This window comes from Drosophila ficusphila, unplaced genomic scaffold, assembly GCF_018152265.1.
Source record: "Drosophila ficusphila isolate 14025-0441.05 unplaced genomic scaffold, ASM1815226v1 contig_787, whole genome shotgun sequence".
Taxonomy (NCBI): domain Eukaryota; kingdom Metazoa; phylum Arthropoda; class Insecta; order Diptera; family Drosophilidae; genus Drosophila; species Drosophila ficusphila.
This window is the reverse complement of record NW_025064732.1, coordinates 76,393-94,348: the sequence shown is the minus strand read 5'-3', so window position 1 is coordinate 94,348 and position 17,956 is coordinate 76,393. Positions and strand designations below refer to the sequence as shown.

General features: G+C 37.0%; 4 protein-coding genes across 8 annotated transcripts in view; 1 reads left to right on the top strand and 3 right to left on the bottom strand.

Moving 5' to 3' along the window:
* LOC108086358 overlaps positions 1-2,173 on the top strand; it is a 91,648-nt gene extending 89,475 nt beyond the window's left edge. For all 4 annotated transcript variants that reach the window (XM_043208900.1, XM_043208899.1, XM_043208898.1 and 1 more), the window contains 2 exons: positions 503-823; positions 893-2,173. In XM_043208900.1, the coding sequence (XP_043064835.1) occupies positions 503-823; positions 893-924 (353 nt within the window). In that variant the 3' untranslated portion in view covers positions 925-2,173. The remainder of the gene's footprint in view (positions 1-502; positions 824-892) is intronic.
* A 3,199-nt stretch (positions 2,174-5,372) lies between these two features.
* LOC108091272 (borealin) lies at positions 5,373-6,654 on the bottom strand. Its single transcript, XM_017190387.2, has 2 exons — positions 6,268-6,654; positions 5,373-5,993 (listed from the first exon to the last, which is right to left on the bottom strand). The coding sequence occupies exons 1-2, from the start codon at positions 6,518-6,520 to the stop codon at positions 5,593-5,595; spliced, it is 654 nt and encodes a 217-aa protein (XP_017045876.2). The 5' UTR covers positions 6,521-6,654; the 3' UTR covers positions 5,373-5,592.
* Positions 6,655-6,971: 317 nt separating this feature from the next.
* On the bottom strand, positions 6,972-8,959 carry LOC108091274 (borealin). The gene is made up of 3 exons (XM_017190388.2): positions 8,461-8,959; positions 7,520-7,934; positions 6,972-7,449 (listed from the first exon to the last, which is right to left on the bottom strand). The coding sequence occupies exons 1-3, from the start codon at positions 8,813-8,815 to the stop codon at positions 7,251-7,253; spliced, it is 969 nt and encodes a 322-aa protein (XP_017045877.1). The 5' UTR covers positions 8,816-8,959; the 3' UTR covers positions 6,972-7,250.
* Positions 8,960-12,983: 4,024 nt separating this feature from the next.
* LOC108101988 (accessory gland protein Acp29AB-like) lies at positions 12,984-17,766 on the bottom strand. Of its 2 annotated transcripts, XM_017206583.2 has the most exons (2): positions 17,460-17,766; positions 12,984-13,503 (listed from the first exon to the last, which is right to left on the bottom strand). In XM_017206583.2, the coding sequence occupies exons 1-2, from the start codon at positions 17,718-17,720 to the stop codon at positions 13,105-13,107; spliced, it is 660 nt and encodes a 219-aa protein (XP_017062072.1). In that variant the 5' UTR covers positions 17,721-17,766; the 3' UTR covers positions 12,984-13,104. The 2 variants fall into 2 exon arrangements, with proteins under 2 accessions (XP_017062072.1, XP_043064831.1); XM_043208896.1 differs by lacking the exon at positions 12,984-13,503 and having other exon boundaries at positions 16,955-17,766.
* Between the last annotated feature and the right edge of the window lie 190 nt (positions 17,767-17,956).

Below are 17,956 nucleotides of genomic sequence, written 5' to 3'. Positions count from 1 at the left end.
GTATATATATTTGTAAAATCATTGTAATTAACCTATTCCCAATAAGTCAAGTCGGTTGAGCTGTAAATAATATCTAGCATACAGGCGCTGCACCCCCACAAAAATAAATAAACACTTGGTGTACCCAAAAATCCTCTTTAGTCTTAAGAAAAAAAGTATGAAAACCAAGACCCTAGTTGAAAAAAGAAAGAAATATTTAAAAAAAAATATATTTATAATGGAGAGCTAGAAACCTTTGTTTTGAAAATACAATTAATTGGTAAATGTTATAGGAACTTATGTTTTTCGATACCCACCTGGCTAAATTGTCTCCCGATCCCCGATCTTTAGTGTGCCTCAACCCTTGTGTTCCATGTTGTACTTTATTGTGTATGTTTTGTATTTACTTTATGTTTTATGTCTAGACTTGAGCCGAAACCAATGTGACTAAACCGTATATAATCCTGTTTTTGGTGACCCAAACCTGATTACTTATCTCGTTCCGTTTTGAATTCTTTTCCAGCTGGAGGAGTGTCCGGTGGCAGTGCCAATTCGGAGTTCGTCAAGCAGGAGCTGCGAGCGGTGGTCAGTGTGCGGGCTCAGCAGGCGGCGGCGGCGGCCACGGGCGGAGCCGGAGGCGGCGGGGGCGTGGCACAGCGGGGACAGACGCCGCAGAGTCCGCTGCAGCAGGGTTCGGTGATCGGAGGCGGCGGTGGTGGCATTGTGGGCGGGGCCAATAGCACAAACACAATGGGCAATGTAACGCCAACGGGCAGCGGCAATGTCGGCAATTCCATGCTCAACACGCCACCAGATCCAACGCTGGGCTTCAGTTTCGAGACACGTAAGTATATAGTATGTCCTATCAGTATATCTGAATCATTATAAATTATTTAATTAATTTATTCCACAGCGGACTTCTTCACCAGCAGCGCTACGAGGTGACCCTAAGGTGGCCAAAATGCCAAAACCACGGATCACATTCAACCAAACTTATCTTGCGCACGCATTTATGGCTCTAAATAAATGGGGGAAAAACACACAAACACACACAAAAAGAAAAACAATAGGAAATCAAAGGACGAAAGGCGGGATGCATGTAAATCTAATTAAAAATATTAGCAGCACTATTTAAAAAATATATACCTAAATATATTTATTTTATAATACTAGCAAATATTAATTGTAAAGCAAAATGGGAACCTCGTCTAAAAGAAATTGCGAAAACATAATTAACAGACACAAGCTATAGTTAAATATTTTCAAAAACGCAAAACACAAAAAAAAAAAAAAAAATAACAAAAACAAACCAACTTCAAGAAAAACGATACAAGAAATGCATATTTATTACGTTTAACAGTAAAGCCTAGTTATAAGAGCTATATATACAAAAAAGAAAGAAAACAGAAACAAAGCAAAGCATAAATAATTACGCGTTAAGTGCTGACCGTTTCGAGGTGTTGTTAAATTGATATATGTATATTTAAAACAAACATTAACATTGCTATTGTATAACATTTGGCGAGGCGTTGGCAGCGGCAGCAGTTGGCTAAGATATAGATTTAATGACAAGCGATAATATATAATGTATACAATTCGAAAAGGGGAAGTCATGTAACATGTAACATGTAACACGTAACACACAAAAAACACAAACTTGCTTGCGTATTTCGTGTACGTAAGGGTAATGTATATTTAAAAGTAGTGTTGAATTTTGTTCAGTGTGATAATTTGTTAAACTTTATATACTAAATGTTGCTAATTTGTTGCTGCAAAAGCACGAGGACCTCGACTCCCAAAGGCTTTGCTTTTCGTTTACCTTCCTAAACATTTTTAAGCTTCTTCGAACATTGCTTTCTTTTAAATTACCATTTTTTATCCAAACAAAACATTTCTCTTCAACTACGATTATTGAAACTATCCCTCTAACTGTACATATTTTCACAAAACAATTTCACTAAGTTGCGCCGTCTAAAAATTATATTTTGTAATTTAGTTAATGCTCGTTTAAATTTATTGTAATTATTCTTAAATACTTTTATATCAAAGCGAGAAAGCAAAGCGCGCAAAGCAAAGTTGGCGTTGCAATTTCATGTGAAGGCTATTTTACAGGTTTTGTTTAAACTAATATGTAATTTTAACCATTTTTATATTAACTATTACACATTAAATATAAAACATTGGCATGTATACATATACGTTTAATTCGAAACACTTTCGAGGAAGTTTTGCAAGAACGTTTTACGTTTTTTATTATGTAATTTTTTATTGATTTTTGATTTTGTTTAAATCTTTTAAGTCTATTAAGTTGGGTTCAATCGTTATAAATATTATTTTAAATAAGAAATACAAATGCTATACAAATATTATTGATATAAAATTAGTGTATAATTTTATTAAAATACTGTTTAAACCGCAAAGCCCTAAATAAAAATTTATATACAATATATTAACCCTTTAATGTTTTCTTTATTTAAGACTTTCTGAGTTTTTTTTTTAACAAATTATAATACTGAAACAAGGCCCCCAAAACAACGACAAGCAACACGAATAAATGGAATAAATAATTGATGAAAATGGCGATATTAACACTTGGGAAAATAGAAATACCTCTCGTTAAGTTCAAAAAACGTATGATAAAATACAAATTTATAAAAAATATTGAACGTAACCGATTAAACATTAAAATTAAAAATATAGTAAGACCACTAACATGAATTGTAAATAGATTGCAAGTGTTTCACATAAAATTACTTCAAAATCCTCAAAGAAAATAATTTTTTGACGCTGCTAGCTAAATTACAATTTCCACACTTAAATAAATAGCTTAGGATTGAGTTGTTCTTTAAGAGGCTACATTTAATGCAATTAAATTAAAAAGCAAAAAATGAAAAAGACGGCCAGTTTTCGGCCTTCAGCTCTCCCCATAGTTTTTTATACTGACAAAACCTCAAACCAGGAAAGTATAAGTATAACAAATGAATATACACAAGTATACTGCATTTAGCATTATATATACACCTATATAATAGTTTTAATGCCAGTTATTCATATATACCAATTCATAAAAATATATATATATTTATACGGAATAAGGATATAGCAAAATTTCACACACAGCAACACAAAAAGTACATATAAAGTGCATTAATGAATTTAAGCATTTAATGAAATTAATTAATTTATAAGCATTACGAAATATAGGGGATTATTTCGAATATATTTAAAATAAACAAATATTTACAAACGGTATAAACTTCATGGAGAATATAAGGAAATACCCTAACAACACACATAAAGCTAACTAATTCTATGGCAAAGTATAGTATTTACGTAAAAGCAAAGCGGACTTAATTTTGATAAGAATACCTACTAAAGTGCATACTTGATTTGGTAAGTCGTTCTGTTATCAGGCACGTTTAATGGATCCAGTTTCGCATATGTACGTTTTTGTATATACAAACAAAGCATCTTAGAGTTTACTAATAAAACTAAACCTGTTTCATACCAGCTCTCGATCTAAGCTTTTTCGAATCAAAGATAATGATTTCGATCGTCGGAGGACGAATTGGTTTCGTTAGACACATTTTATAATCCGGATCTGACTAGCAACTAAAGCGTACTTCTTTGTTCAAACTGTACAGTCATCGTTTCACAAGTGAATTTATTTAAATTATATGCAACCTAGTACCATAAAATTTGTACCAAATCACACACTGAAGATTTAAGATATTAGCCGAGGATGGAAAGAGAATAACCAAACAAATAATGCAACGCCCTGTACCCGTGCATAAAGCCTACAAAGATTTGTTAAACTTGATATTACAAATAAAATACTATTTACGAAATACAAAAAGATGCCCTGAACCGCAATGAGTAGTGCCCAAACATAAGAATACAAAAGTAATATATAAACTAGCATTTAAAAGTTATAACGAATTCTAAAACAACAGCCTCAAAAATAGATTTAAATAAAATAGCAAAAAAAAAATAGCACAATTTTGTATAAAACCAAGTAGAAATTTATACGAACGCAAAATAGATCCACAAACAAATTAACAAAACCGAGAGCAATATAACATACAAATCGTACGCCGAATATGGAACACAACTACTCAATGTTTAAATTATTTTTTTTTCAGTCTGCGAACAAAAAAGGCGGATCGAATAGATTGGTTGGATGGATAAAGGCATCGTTGATTGATTGGCTGTGTTACAAAAAAAAGGAAAAGATGAGTTGGAAGACCGGAAAACGTACGACGAACTCCGATTGATTCGGAACTGAAAACATTTTTCAAGTAGAAGTCAAGTTTGAAATGGTTAGTCGAGGCTAGCGTAGAGTTAGTTGCGTTCAGGGAACGCTCGTAGGAACCGAAAAACCGATATTTAACTAGGTTGGTAGGCGTTTGGACCTATGCTGAATTTACGGAAAGGGATCAGATCATTAAGAGCAGGCAACTTCAGTTCAAATTGCACACATATGCATTTTATGTTTAGTCATCAACGATTTTTTTACGCTTTAATGGGCATATTATCCAATCTTTAAAGGAGTATAGTATGTGTTGGGTTTTGGCTATGCTACGATATCGTGATTTCGAGGGAAGACTGTACTTAAGTAAACGGAAAAATTGTTTGATATTTATCATGAGCATTTTGATTAGATTATACTCGTTTATCGCTGGTTTTTTGGGTTGATGCGACTGTTTAATGCACTCTACCCTATTTATTAATTAATTATTCGTTTTACGAAAACTATCAATACCGACTCACCACACAAAACTTAACCGAAACATAATAAGTGTTAAAAATCTGAGTGTTATGTTGTTGTCATCTGTCACTGTTCGTTCACTGTCACTGTTTACTGTATCGATTGATTGTCCTCATATGTTGTCTTTGTCCCTAAAATCATATTTAATAATTCAGTAAAAAGAAGCGTATTTTAAGTCTCTATATATGTACCTTTTGCTATGTATTGTATTTTTATGTAACTGTAACTATATAAACACATATGACACGCCAAACACCCACTCACTCAAACCAAGAAAACAAATGCTAAATCTAACACTAAACACTAAAAATTAACGATAATTTTTAAATTAAAAGTGTATATGTGTAAATGTAACTTTTGTCTAAGGATTCACATAATTGAAAGTGAAGAAAAAAAATGGGATAAAACAAATGAAGTTTTAATTGAATTTACTTTTTTAATAAAACCCAATATACTTTAATTTAAGTAATTGAAAAATTAATTGAGAAGGTTCACCCACAAACACAGACAACTTATACACACACGCAACACCATAGAAAAATGTTTAAACAATTCAATTTGAAATTAGTGGAGGCAAAATTCTGTACTCTATGTTTGTACTAACAAATCGATCGATATATATATATATACATAAAGGTAATTAAATTTATTAATTAATTATACAACAAAAAGCAAGCAAACTGCAGCAAAACAGCAACAAGAACAACAGACACGTTCACTTAATGTTTAACAACTGAACAAAAACATTGAAAATGAGAAAATGAAAAAGACTAAATAAAATATTAACGAAATAAGCGTAATAATTTTGAAGGCCCTTAATCTTTTTTTTTTTGTTGGTGTTGTTTTTAAGGGTTTAGTCTGCCCAGCTTGGTGGCCATATCGACTATAAGTCCGAGATTGGCATTCAGAGTCTTCACTTGATTGAGGGTGTTTTCATCCAATTGCATCAGTACTTCCCGCTTCACAGTGTTGATCTTGTGGGGCTTTACTGTAATCACACCCCTTTTCGTGGGAATGTGAACGTCGGCACATCGATCCGGTTGCATTTGAACGGCCAGCGGGCTTCCAGCCTTCGAGAGGACCAGTTCCCCGACTCTTGGCCATCGCACAAAGCTCATGGTGTCGCCTCGAAGTGCCCTGTCCACCGATTGAACCTGCAGACGAGGCAGTTGCGAATTCTTGGGAGTCTGGGTTCGTCCGCGCTGGTGGCTGATTGAAAGACTGCGAGATGATGGCGGCTTGGGAACTAAGAAATCTCATTACTAGTATTTATAGGCTACATAAATCCACCAAACCAAAATTGGTTTTAATAAAAACTCTTTTCAGTATATTCATATAGTTCAAATAAATTATAATTTTTAAATCCTCAGTTAAACCATTTCTAATTGATCATAAAATAGCTTAACAAAAATTACTTCTTCTTATTTTGGTTACCTAAAAAAGATTTCAGCAAAAAATCAGAAGCATAGCTTCTGATATATCATATGATTTAATATAGGAAATCTATCGATTGATCTCACCTGTCCATTTATGGTCAGCGAAACTCTTAATTTTTAAAGCTGCGAATTCGGACAGTTTCATTTGCAGCAGCTGCTTGTCGGTGCTTCCACGGATCAACTTAAGCTGGTTGTCCACCTCCTGCTTGTACCGCTTGGCCATCTCATCGATCTGCTCCAGAGCGGAATCCATCTTGATTTGGGCCTGGCGTAGTTTCTCTTCGCGTTCAGCCTTCTGCCGCTGAGCCTGACGAAGAGCTATCCTCGTTCGGGGCATATTTCTATTTATATTAATAATTGTCAGCTCCAATTGTATCTGTGATACAATTTCAACAAACTCCCAGGTATCTTGGATGAAAGCAATAAGAAACACCTTTTTTATATTTATAAATAAAAAAAACAACACAGAAAGTTATCATACGAGCACAAATAACCAAAAAATGCGTTTGCTGAAAATTGAAAATAACCTTTTTATTTTAATCAGATTTTGAAGTGGCATATTTATAATTGTTTCTATTTCAATTCTATAACAAACTGCATCATTAGAAAATTATTTTGTATTTCTTGTTGATAAATCAAATTCTTTGCTAGTAAAAAACGCAGATAAATAATATAAGTCACTTAAAGCATCTGACAATTCGTTTGCAACCGTTGTGTTTCAGTTCTGGGCTCGGATCGAATTCAATTTGAAGTCCACATCATCCTGCATAAAAATTGTAGTTATCTCATTGGCATTCTCCATAGCGTTTTATTTGAAGACGTGTTACAATCATAGAGCGACCTCTTTTTTCTTTCAACGTTGTATTTAAAAATTACTTTCGTATCCATGAAGACTTGGATGAACACGAAACATGAACATGTATGGAGACTTATGTAAATACGATACAGATTTTTATAATGGAGAAAAAATACTTGAACTAGTTGAGTAAAATGAAAACTGAACTTAAACAAAACGTACTAAAATATACGATATAGGACTATATCTACGTAAGCGTTTGAATTGGCAACTATTTAAATCCCGCCTGGCTGGCCTTGTTCACGATCATCTGCAAGTTCTCGTGCAGCGTTTTGATCTGGTTCAGGGTGTCCTCGTCCAGGTTCTCCAGCAGATTCGACTCGACCTCGCCAGCATCCAGTTTCTTGGGCCGCAAGCTAAGCACTCCATTTCGGATGGGTATGTTCACATTGGCGAACTTGTCGGGCATTCTATTGGACAAAAGTTAAAGAATTAAAGCGTTGTTTTTTATGGTTTTTTTTTTTTTTAAGGAAAACTCACGCTTGGGCCACCATGGGACTGCCGAATTTGGAGAGGGCCACTTCACCGGGCTTGGGATACCGCAGGAATGCCATTGGCGGCGAGGATGGCGATCCGGAGCGCATTTGCTTCTGGGCCAGCGGTGTGCGATCGGCACTGAAGGCCTTGGCGCGCGAGGCCATCGGTGTGCGCATCTTGCTGCGCGAATTGCGACTGTTGCTTGTCCCACTGCTGCTCAAAATTGATGGCGGCTTGGCCGAGTGCAGGACATTCAGATCCCCGCAGGCGGATCGACTGCGACGTGCTTTACGAGCCCTGGCCGAATGCAGTGGTCCGGGCGTTCGCATTGCCTTTGCAGAGCGCAACAGGGAGCCCGTGTGGGCGGCCAGGATGCTGCCGCCGCTCGCTCCGAGGCTGCTGTCCTCTGTAAGGTAGCCTAAATAGAGTGACCGGCACAGGACGTGGATGTGGATGTCGTTGTTGGGTGGTGCGTTTTATGTTTTCAGTGAAATGTGCGATGCGGGGTTAGAAAGCAAAGTTGAGTTAGTCACAAAGCCGGACACCAGTAAGAGTTAAATTAAAAGTAGTAAACTAAAACTATATTGTTGCGATTGATTCGGGGATCGAAAAGAACCCGATAAATCGGGTTTTAAACTGATATTTGATTAGCCCATTTAAGCCTAGAGTAAACATTACTTTAATAAATTCGGCTGAACAAGGGGAAAGATATAGGTTTTTAAGTAGTTGTTTTCGTTTTACTAATGTGCACTCTACCAAACACTCTGCAAAAGGCCACTGACCATTAGAGTTTAAAAAGTGTTGGTTTCTAGGTTTTAGGTTGAAATGTCTCTCCAGCCATATTAGAAAATTTGAAAGTAAGCCGCTGTTCAAGGGGGCTGCTACTATAGACAAAATATGGACAAATATATTAATATAATATCCTTAAGTGGCTGTGGACAAACCTTCGTCGTTGCGGCTGGCGGTGGCTGTTGTGGGAACGTGTCCATCGACTGCGCTGCTGCTCATCGACATCGAGGCGAGCAGCTGCGTCTGGTCGCTGGCCTTGAAGTCGCTGAAGCGGTCCAGCTCCCCGAAGAGCCTCAGAACCTCGGGCATCTTCAGGTCGGCTAGCTCCTTCTGCACCTGGCCCAGCAGCGTTTTCACCTGGAGATCGACGGCGGCCAGGAACTTGGTCTCCAGCGAATCGATGCTGATTAAGCGGGAGTCCATTTTCAGCTCGTACAAACGAACCTTCTCCTCGCGATTGGCCACCTCGCGGTTGCGCTTCGAGTTCTTTGGTATCTTGGTGCGCGGCATCTTCGATTTGTTGTTTGAGTTTGACCTGATTTTCTCTGTATTGACCTTTTTATTCTGGCTGGCGTCTGCGGTTTTTGTGTTCCTTTTCGAGTTTCCGCTAAAATTCAAGCGTCATTTAGAGATTAGTGTTGCAAAATTTCGAAAAGGCAGGTATAAAAAATGTGTGGCAAAAAATAGAACTTAGCGGATACACCCTCCTAAGCTGATTCAAACTCCCAACCTACCGAGTACATACTCAGTTAGTCGTGACGTTATCTTGACATAGCGAATACACCGACCACAGTTAGCCACGACAAACTTCATGGACAATCAATACCATTTACTTTATTTTTATACCCTTGCAGAGCAAAAGGGTATTATAATTTCAGTCAGAAGTTTGCAACGCAGTGAAGGAGACACCTCAGACCCCATAAAGTATATATATTCTTGATCAGCATCACCATCTGAATCGAAATATGTATGTACGTCTGTCCGTCTGTCCGTCTGTCCGTCTGTCCTCCTGTCGGTTTCTATGTAAACTAGTCTCTCAGTTTTAAAGCTATCGTGTTGAAACTTTTCCAAAAGTTGTGTAGTTATTGCACGCAGTATATAAGTCGGAACGAGCCGGATCGGCCGACTATATCGGATAGCTCCCATACAAGAGGTCAAAAAAATAAAGGATAAAAAATTATTACGCCGTTGTTTTTGATCTGATCGACTTGAATTCTTCAAGATGGCGTTTTCTAACTGTTATTGAATTTCGGATTAAATTTTATCAAAATCGGATAACCCTATCATATAGCTGCTATAGAAAAGATCAAAAAATATATATAGAAATAATGGCAAAATAATCATAACGTTGTTGTTTTTTATTCCACGAGCATGATTTTTACAACATCGACTTTATGAACTACCCTTGAACCGAGAAAAAAATTTCATAAAAATCGGACAACTAGATCATATAGCTGCCATATGAACAATAGTCGAAAATATGGAAAATTAATAGAAAAGTCGTCATAGCTTCGATGTTGTTAGCCTTTATGTATTTTGTTTGATATGTTTGATGACTGCAAGGGTATATCAGCTTCGGCTTGCCGAAGCTAGCTTCCTTTCTTGTTAAATATTATCAGGGGCGTAGCTACCGCCGTATATGCCGTATCAATTATACGGGGCCCCCGGGCCAAGGGGGCCCCCAAAGTGTGTAAGAGGGAATATTTAAAATTTGATTTTTATTTGTAAAATGGGTAAATAATGTGATAAATAAATATTTCTTCTCACAATATTTTTTATACCCTTGCAGAGCAAAAGGGTATTATAATTTCAGTCAGAATTTTGCAACGCAGTGAAGGAGACACCTCAGACCCCATAAAGTATATATATTCTTGATCAGCATCACGAGTAGAATCAGAATACGTCTGTACGTCTGTCCGTCTGTCCGTCTGTCTGTTTCTATGTAAACTAGTCTCTCAGTTTTAAAGCTATCTTGCTGAAACTTTCCCAAAAGGTGTGTAGTTATTGCACGCAGTCTATAAGTCGAAACGGGCCGGATCGGCCGACTATATCGGATAGCTCCCATACGAGAGAATGAAATAAAAAATTCTCAGGCCGTTGTTTTTGATCAGATCGACTTGATTTCTTCAAGATGGCGTTTTCGAACTGTTATTGAATTTCGGATTAAATTTGATCAAAATCGGATAGCTCTATCATATAGCTGTCGTAGGAAAGATCGAAAAATATATATAGAATTAATGGAAATAAATTGATAACATCCTTGTTTTTTATCCCACAAGCATGATTTTTTGAATATCAAGTTTTTAAAAACTCTTATATTGAGAAAAAAGTTTCATAAAAATCGGACAACTATATCTTATAGCTGCCATAGGAAAGATCGAAAAATCTATATAGAAATAACGGAAATAAAATTGTAACATCGTTGTTTTTCGTCAGACAACCATGATTTTTGGAATATAGAGTTTTCTAACGACTCTTGAATACCGAATTAAATTTCATCAAAATCGGACGAGTATATCATATAGCCGTCATTTGAACAATAGTCGAAAATATAGAAAATGAATAGAAAAATCGTCTTAGCTTCGATGTTGTTTAGCCGTTATGTATTTTTTTCGACATATTTGATGACTGCAAAGGTATAAAAGCTTCGGTTTGCCGAAGCTAGCTTCCTTACTTGTTTTCTTTTGTGAAAAATCATTACCTCCATATAAGGGCCCCCAAAAAAATTTTTTATACGGGGCCCCGACAAGGCACGCTACGCCACTGAATATCATTAATGTATGTATATAATAATTAATAATTAACTTAGCTAAAATAGGTCTTAGCTGACAAAGCTGTAGGATCTGGGCAAATAATAAAGTGTGTATAGGGAGATAATTTTATTATAATTATTAAATTGTTGAAATTGGTTATTAGAAAAAAATATTTAAGCTTTTCATAAAAACTGGTTCAACTTGTTAAACATTATGTAGGATCGCAGAAACAATCGATGTCAATATCGACTTCGTTTTTTTCTAAGTGTGCCCTAAGTGGATAAATACTTTTTTTTTGATTTTTTTTTTTGATTTGCCAAAATTGATTTTTTAACAATCTAATAAATGCATTGAGAATCAATTTGCTAGTTTTCCCCCTATTAAATTCCTCCTCAGACCAAAAACAAAATGTTTTATTATTTGATTAATTGGACATTATCCGTTTTATTTCTACGTTGGCTCTGAGTTTTCAAACGTAATCAAGAAATAAAGGGCCAAATTTAAAAATAGTTCGTATCGCAATCAATTAAATTTTTAAGCTTAATGGCTCACTTTGGCAAATAAAAAAGGATTCTGCAAAACAACTTGGACTGTACATTATCCCGGCGTTCAACTCTACACATTCATTTTTCCTGTTGGTCGGTCGATCCTTTGCCCATTTGAAGTATGGTGGACGCTCGCCGGTGCGAGTGGAAAGAAAGGTTCCTTTTTCCCCCAATGCATTGATATCCAACCAATATGCACCTGAAGTGACTTTTTCGTTCAGTGCCTTCAGTTCCTTCTCATCGTTGATTGTGGCCAGGTGACCACCGATCCGGCGACATTTGTTAAATGCAGCAAACCAATTTACTCGATCCTGGTTTTCAATATAGAAGTACCTCGAGCCAATCTTTTCGAAAAGCGGGTTTAAATCGTAGAGATCCTGTAATATTTGACGCTCCATAACGTCCCGAAGCGACTGAAATTTGGTTTCTCTCTTCATTTGTAATGCCTTTACTTGGCCTTCTATCTCTTCCTTTAGCTTGTCTAATTTTGCCTGGATTTCAGTATGCTTCTGCGCTGTTTTTGTGAACCACTGGTGTTGGCTCGTGGCGATCTGATCAAGTTTGTAATCCTCCGGGTTTTGAGCTTGGCTCCCCCACAGTCCGCAAACAGTGAAGAGCCATAAAAAGTGGAAGTAACTCAGCATATTTAGCGTAAAAGACCTGTGAGACCCAATCTTCGCAACTAACTGTTTCCCGGTCTGTTACAGATCTTGACGTGATAAATGTGATCAACTGCAACTAATTTAGTTTGCAATCAAGAAAAGAATGCAGCTTAGGCGAGCCGAATCTTATAAACTTTTTATATAATTTTGAGCAAAATGCATAAATGCTAATCAATATCGAAGCAATGGCTATTGTTCTATTATTTTTATATATTTTTACCGATAAAAAAGTTTTTCGATTTTTATAAAATCCTATCCCAAATTTAAAAGTCGATGTTCCAACTCGTTCTCTCAGAAATCATATTTGTATGATAAAAAACAAGGATGTTTTTCGTTATTTTGATCGTGATGGAGATCAAGAATATACATACAGTAGAATCCTGTTATAACGACTCCGCTTATAGTGTCCGTCCGGGTATTGCGACGAAAACTCGATGGCTTGATTCGTCCCCAGACAGACTTATACACTTATATCCTTTTGCTTAGTGCGTCTTCCGGGTATAGCTACGAAAACTCGTCGGTCCCTTGAAAGTCGCTATAAGCGGATTCTACTGTATACATTTACTTGATGGGGTCTGAAGTTTCTCCTTCACTGCATTGCAAACTTCCAAATATAGTACCCCATATTAGGTTATAAAAAACCTGAAAAAATACCGAACTTATCTAAAAAAAAATTTTCCCTAAAAAATGTATTTTGTTCTGTATTAAAAGACCTAAATTAAAAGATCGACATTTGAATTTATTCAGAACAGTTTCATTGTTTGAATAAGTTTTTAAACTTTGACATTTAACATTTTATCTTAAGTTTTCTATTAGCCAGGATTTTCAATCAATTGCAATCATTGATCACTTTGACAAATAGAGAGGTATTCATCCCAACAATTTGGACTCCACATTTTCCCCACGTACAAATTCACACATTCGTTTTCATTGTTGGTCGGCCGCTTATCTGCCCATCTGAAATATGGTGGACTCTCGCCGGTGCGAGTGGAAAGAAAAACTCCTTTTTTGGCCAATGAGGTGGCGTCCAACCAAAATGCACCTATAGGGGTATCCTTGTTGACCTTTTGTAGTTCCTCCAGGTCGTTGAATGTAGCCAAGTAGCCACCGAGTCGGCGACATTTGTTAAATGCCTGAAACCAATTTAATCTTTCTTGCCTTTCAATGTAGAAGTACCTCGAGCCATACTTCTTGAAAACCTGGTTTATAGGTCTGTGCCCAATTTCTGTTTTGCGAGACTTCACAGTGTCCTGGAGCGATTTGTGTTGGCTATCTGTTTTCACCTGTAGCGCATTTAGTTGGCCTGCTAGCTCTGCCTTCATTCTGTCTATTTTTGCCTGAGTTTCGCCTTGAACCTGCGCTGTGTACGTGAACCACTGGTGTTGGTGCGAGGCAATGTGATCCAGTATGCTTTGTGTTATTGTCGGCTGGAATTGAGCTTGGCTTCCCCACAGTCGGCAAACAGTGAAGACCCATAAGAAATAGGAGCACCTCAGCATATTTAGTAGGTAAGACCTGTGAGACCCAATCTTCGTAACTAACTGATTTTCAGTTAGTTGCAGCTCTTAAATAAGCGATAAACCGCAACGGATCGAGTTTGCAAGTAAATCCTGAATCCATTATCCACAATTAAAGCATTCAAAGAAAAGAAATTCTTCAGCTGCAGCTAGACACTGTATATCCAATTGGACTAATACAAACTTTTCAAAAAGAAGACGGGAAGTTTTGACAATCATATCACTATTACATTTCCATAAGTCGGAGGGCTTTATTTAAATGACTAATATGTTAGCTTATGTTAATAATTTGGGACACCAAAATAAAGAGGGGCAAATGATTAGATTGAAGGCTCTCGACTCTTCCGATTATAACTCGATTAGACCGAAAATTTCACGGGTTCGACGACAATTAACTTCGACTGGGAGGATCTGCCATCCCACTACGTAATAATTAAATAGGGAGGATCATTTGACCCTCTACGTGAACTATTTAGGATAGTAAAGGAGTGTGGGGAAGGAAGGGGTGCTAACCAGGTAGATGTTGTAGTTATTCGAGATTTAACAGTCGACGCAGGGAAGAATAAAACATACTTCGTATCGTATCGCAATCATTAAAGTATCTAGTTTAATGGCTCACTTTGACAAATAAAATAATTTACAGCCCAGCAATCTGCACTGTACATTTTCTTATTGCGTATAAATATACATTCATTTTCATGCTTCTTAGTCGGTTGCCCTTCTCCCCATTTGTAAAATGGTGCTCTCTCCCCGGTGCGACTAGAAAGAAACGTGCCAGTCTTGGGCAATGAGTTGATGTCCAGCCAAAAGGCATCCGAACCGACTCTCTGGTTGACTTCATTAAGCTCCTCCTGATCGTTGATTGTAGCGATGTAACCACCGATTAGACGACACTCGACTTTGTTTTTTTCTAAGTGTGCCCTAAGTGGATAAATACATTTTTTTTTTGATTTGAGTAAACATAATTTGAAATGATTTGCATAAATTGATTTTGTAACAATCTAAAAAATGCATTGAGAATCAATTTGTTTTATAGCTCCCCCTATTAAATTCCTCCTGAGACGTGGTTTTTGGTCTTTTTATTATTTGATTAATTGGACATTATCCGCTTTATTTCTACGTTGGCTCTGAGTTTTCAAACGTAATCAAGAAATAAAGGGCCAAATTTAAAAATAGTTCGTATCGCAATCAATTAAATTTTTAAGCTTAATGGCTCACTTTGGCAAATAAAAAAGGATTCTGCAAAACAACTTGGACTGTACATTATCCCGGCGTTCAACTCTACACATTCATTTTTCCTGTTGGTCGGTCGATCCTTGGCCCATTTGAAGTATGGTGGACGCTCGCCGGTGCGAGTGGAAAGAAAGGTTCCTTTTTCCCCCAATGCATTGATATCCAACCAATATGCACCTGAAGTGACTTTTTCGTTCAGTGCCTTCAGTTCCTTCTCATCGTTGATTGTGGCCAGGTGACCACCGATCCGGCGACATTTGTTAAATGCAGCAAACCAATTTACTCGATCCTGGTTTTCAATATAGAAGTACCTCGAGCCAATCTTTTCGAAAAGCGGGTTTAAATCGTAGAGATCCTGTAATATTTGACGCTCCATAACGTCCCGAAGCGACTGAAATTTGGTTTCTCTCTTCATTTGTAATGCCTTTACTTGGCCTTCTATCTCTTCCTTTAGCTTGTCTAATTTTGCCTGGATTTCAGTATGCTTCTGCGCTGTTTTTGTGAACCACTGGTGTTGGCTCGTGGCGATCTGATCAAGTTTGTAATCCTCCGGGTTTTGAGCTTGGCTCCCCCACAGTCCGCAAACAGTGAAGAGCCATAAAAAGTGGAAGTAACTCAGCATATTTAGCGTAAAGCACCTGTGAGACCCAATCTTCGCAACTAACTGTTTCTCGGTCTTTTTCAGATCTTGACGTGATAAATGTGATCAACTGCAACTAATTTAGTTTGCAATCAAGAAAAGAATGCAGCTTAGGCGAGCCGAAGCTTATAAACTTTTTATATAATTTTGAGCAAAATGCATAAATGCTAATCAATAGCGAAGCAATGGCTATTGTTCTATTATTTTTATATATTTTTACCGATAAAAAAGTTTTTCGATTTTTATAAAATCCTATCCCAAATTTAAGAGTCGATGTTCCAACTCGTTCTCTCAAAAATCATATTTGTATGATAAACAAGAAAGGAAGCTAGCTTCGGCAAGCCGAAGCTTATATACCCTTGCAGTCATCAAACATATCGAACAAAATACATAAAGGCTAACAACCTCGAAGCTATGACGACTTTTCTATTAATTTTCCATATTTTCGACTTTTGGTTATATGGCAGCTATATGATTTAGTCGTCCGATTTTGATGAAATTTTTTTCTCGGTTCAAGGGTAGTTCATAAAGTCGATGTTGTAAAAATCATGCTCGTGGAATAAAAAACAACAACGTTATGATTATTTTGCCATTATTTCTATATATATTTTTTGATCTTTCCTATGACAGCTATATGATAGGGTTATTCGATGTTGATAAAATTTAATCCGAAATTTAATAACCGTTAGGAAACGCCATCTTGAAGAATTCAAGTCGATCTGATCAAAAACAACGGCGTAATAATTTTTTATCCTTTATTTTTTTGACCTCTTGTATGGGAGCTATCCGATATAGTCGGCCGATCCGGCTCGTTCCGACTTATATACTGCGTGCAATAACTACACATCTTTTGGGAAAGTTTCAGCAAGATAGCTTTAAAACTGAGAGACTAGTTTAGGCAGAAACGGACAGGAGGACAGACAGACAGACGGACAGACGGACAGACGGACAGACGTACAGACGTATTTCGACTCAGATCGTGATGCTGATCAAGAATATATATACTTTATGGGGTCTGAGGTGTCTCCTTCACTGCGTTGCAAACTTCTGGCCAAAATTATAATACCCTTTGCTCTGCAAGGGTATAAAAACAAGGATGTTTTTCGTTATTTTGATCGTGATGGTGATCAAGAGTATACATATATACTTTATGGGGTCTGAAGTTTCTCCTTCACTGCATTGAAAACTTCCAAATATAGTACCCCATATTAGGTTATAAAAAACCTGAAAAAATACCGAACTTATCTAAAAAAAATTTTCCCTAAAAAATGTATTTTGTTCTGTATTAAAAGACCTAAATTAAAAGATCGACATTTGAATTTATTCAGCATAGTTTCATTGTTTGAATAAGTTTTTAAACTTTGACATTTCACATTTTATCTTAAGTTTTCTATTAGCCAGGATTTTCAATCAATTGCAATCATTGATCACTTTGACAAATAAAGAGGTATTCATCCCAACAATTTGGACTCCACATTTTCCCCATGTACATATTCACACATTCGTTTTCATTTTTGGTCGGCCGCTTATCTGCCCATCTGAAGAATGGTGGACGCTCGCCGGTGCGAGTGGAAAGAAAAACTCCTTTTTTGGCCAATGAGGTGGCGTCCAACCAATATGCACCTGGACTGACTTTCCCGCTGACCGCTTGTAGTTCCTCCAGGTCGTTGAATGTAGCCAAGTAGCCACCGAGTCGGCGACATTTGTTAAATGCTTGAAACCAATTTAATCGTTCTTGCTTTTCAATGTAGAAGTACCTCGAGCCAATCTTTTCGAAAACTTTTGTTTTTTGTGTTTTGCGAGCCTTCACAGTGTCCTGGAGCGATTTGTGTTGGCTATCTGTTTTCACCTGTAGCGCATTTAGTTGGCCTGCTAGCTCTGCCTTCATTCTGTCTATTTTTGCCTGAGTTTCGCCTTGAACCTGCGCTGTGTACGTGAACCACTGGTGCTGGTGCGAGGCAATATGATCCAGTATGCTTTGTGTCATTATCGGCTGGAATTGGGCTTGGCTTCCCCACAGTCGGCAAACAGTGAAGACCCATAAGAAATAGGAGCACCTCAACATATTTAGTGTGTAAGACCTGTGAGACCAAATCGACGAAACTAACTGCTTTTCGGTTATTTGCAGCTCTTAAATAAGCGATAAACTGCAACGGATCGAGTTTGCAAGCAAATCGTGAAAATAAGCATGACCGAAACATTATCCACAATTAAATATAAGCATTCAGCTGCAGCTAGATATATCCAAATGGACTAATACAAACTTTTCAAAAAGAAGACGGGAAATTTTGACAATCATAT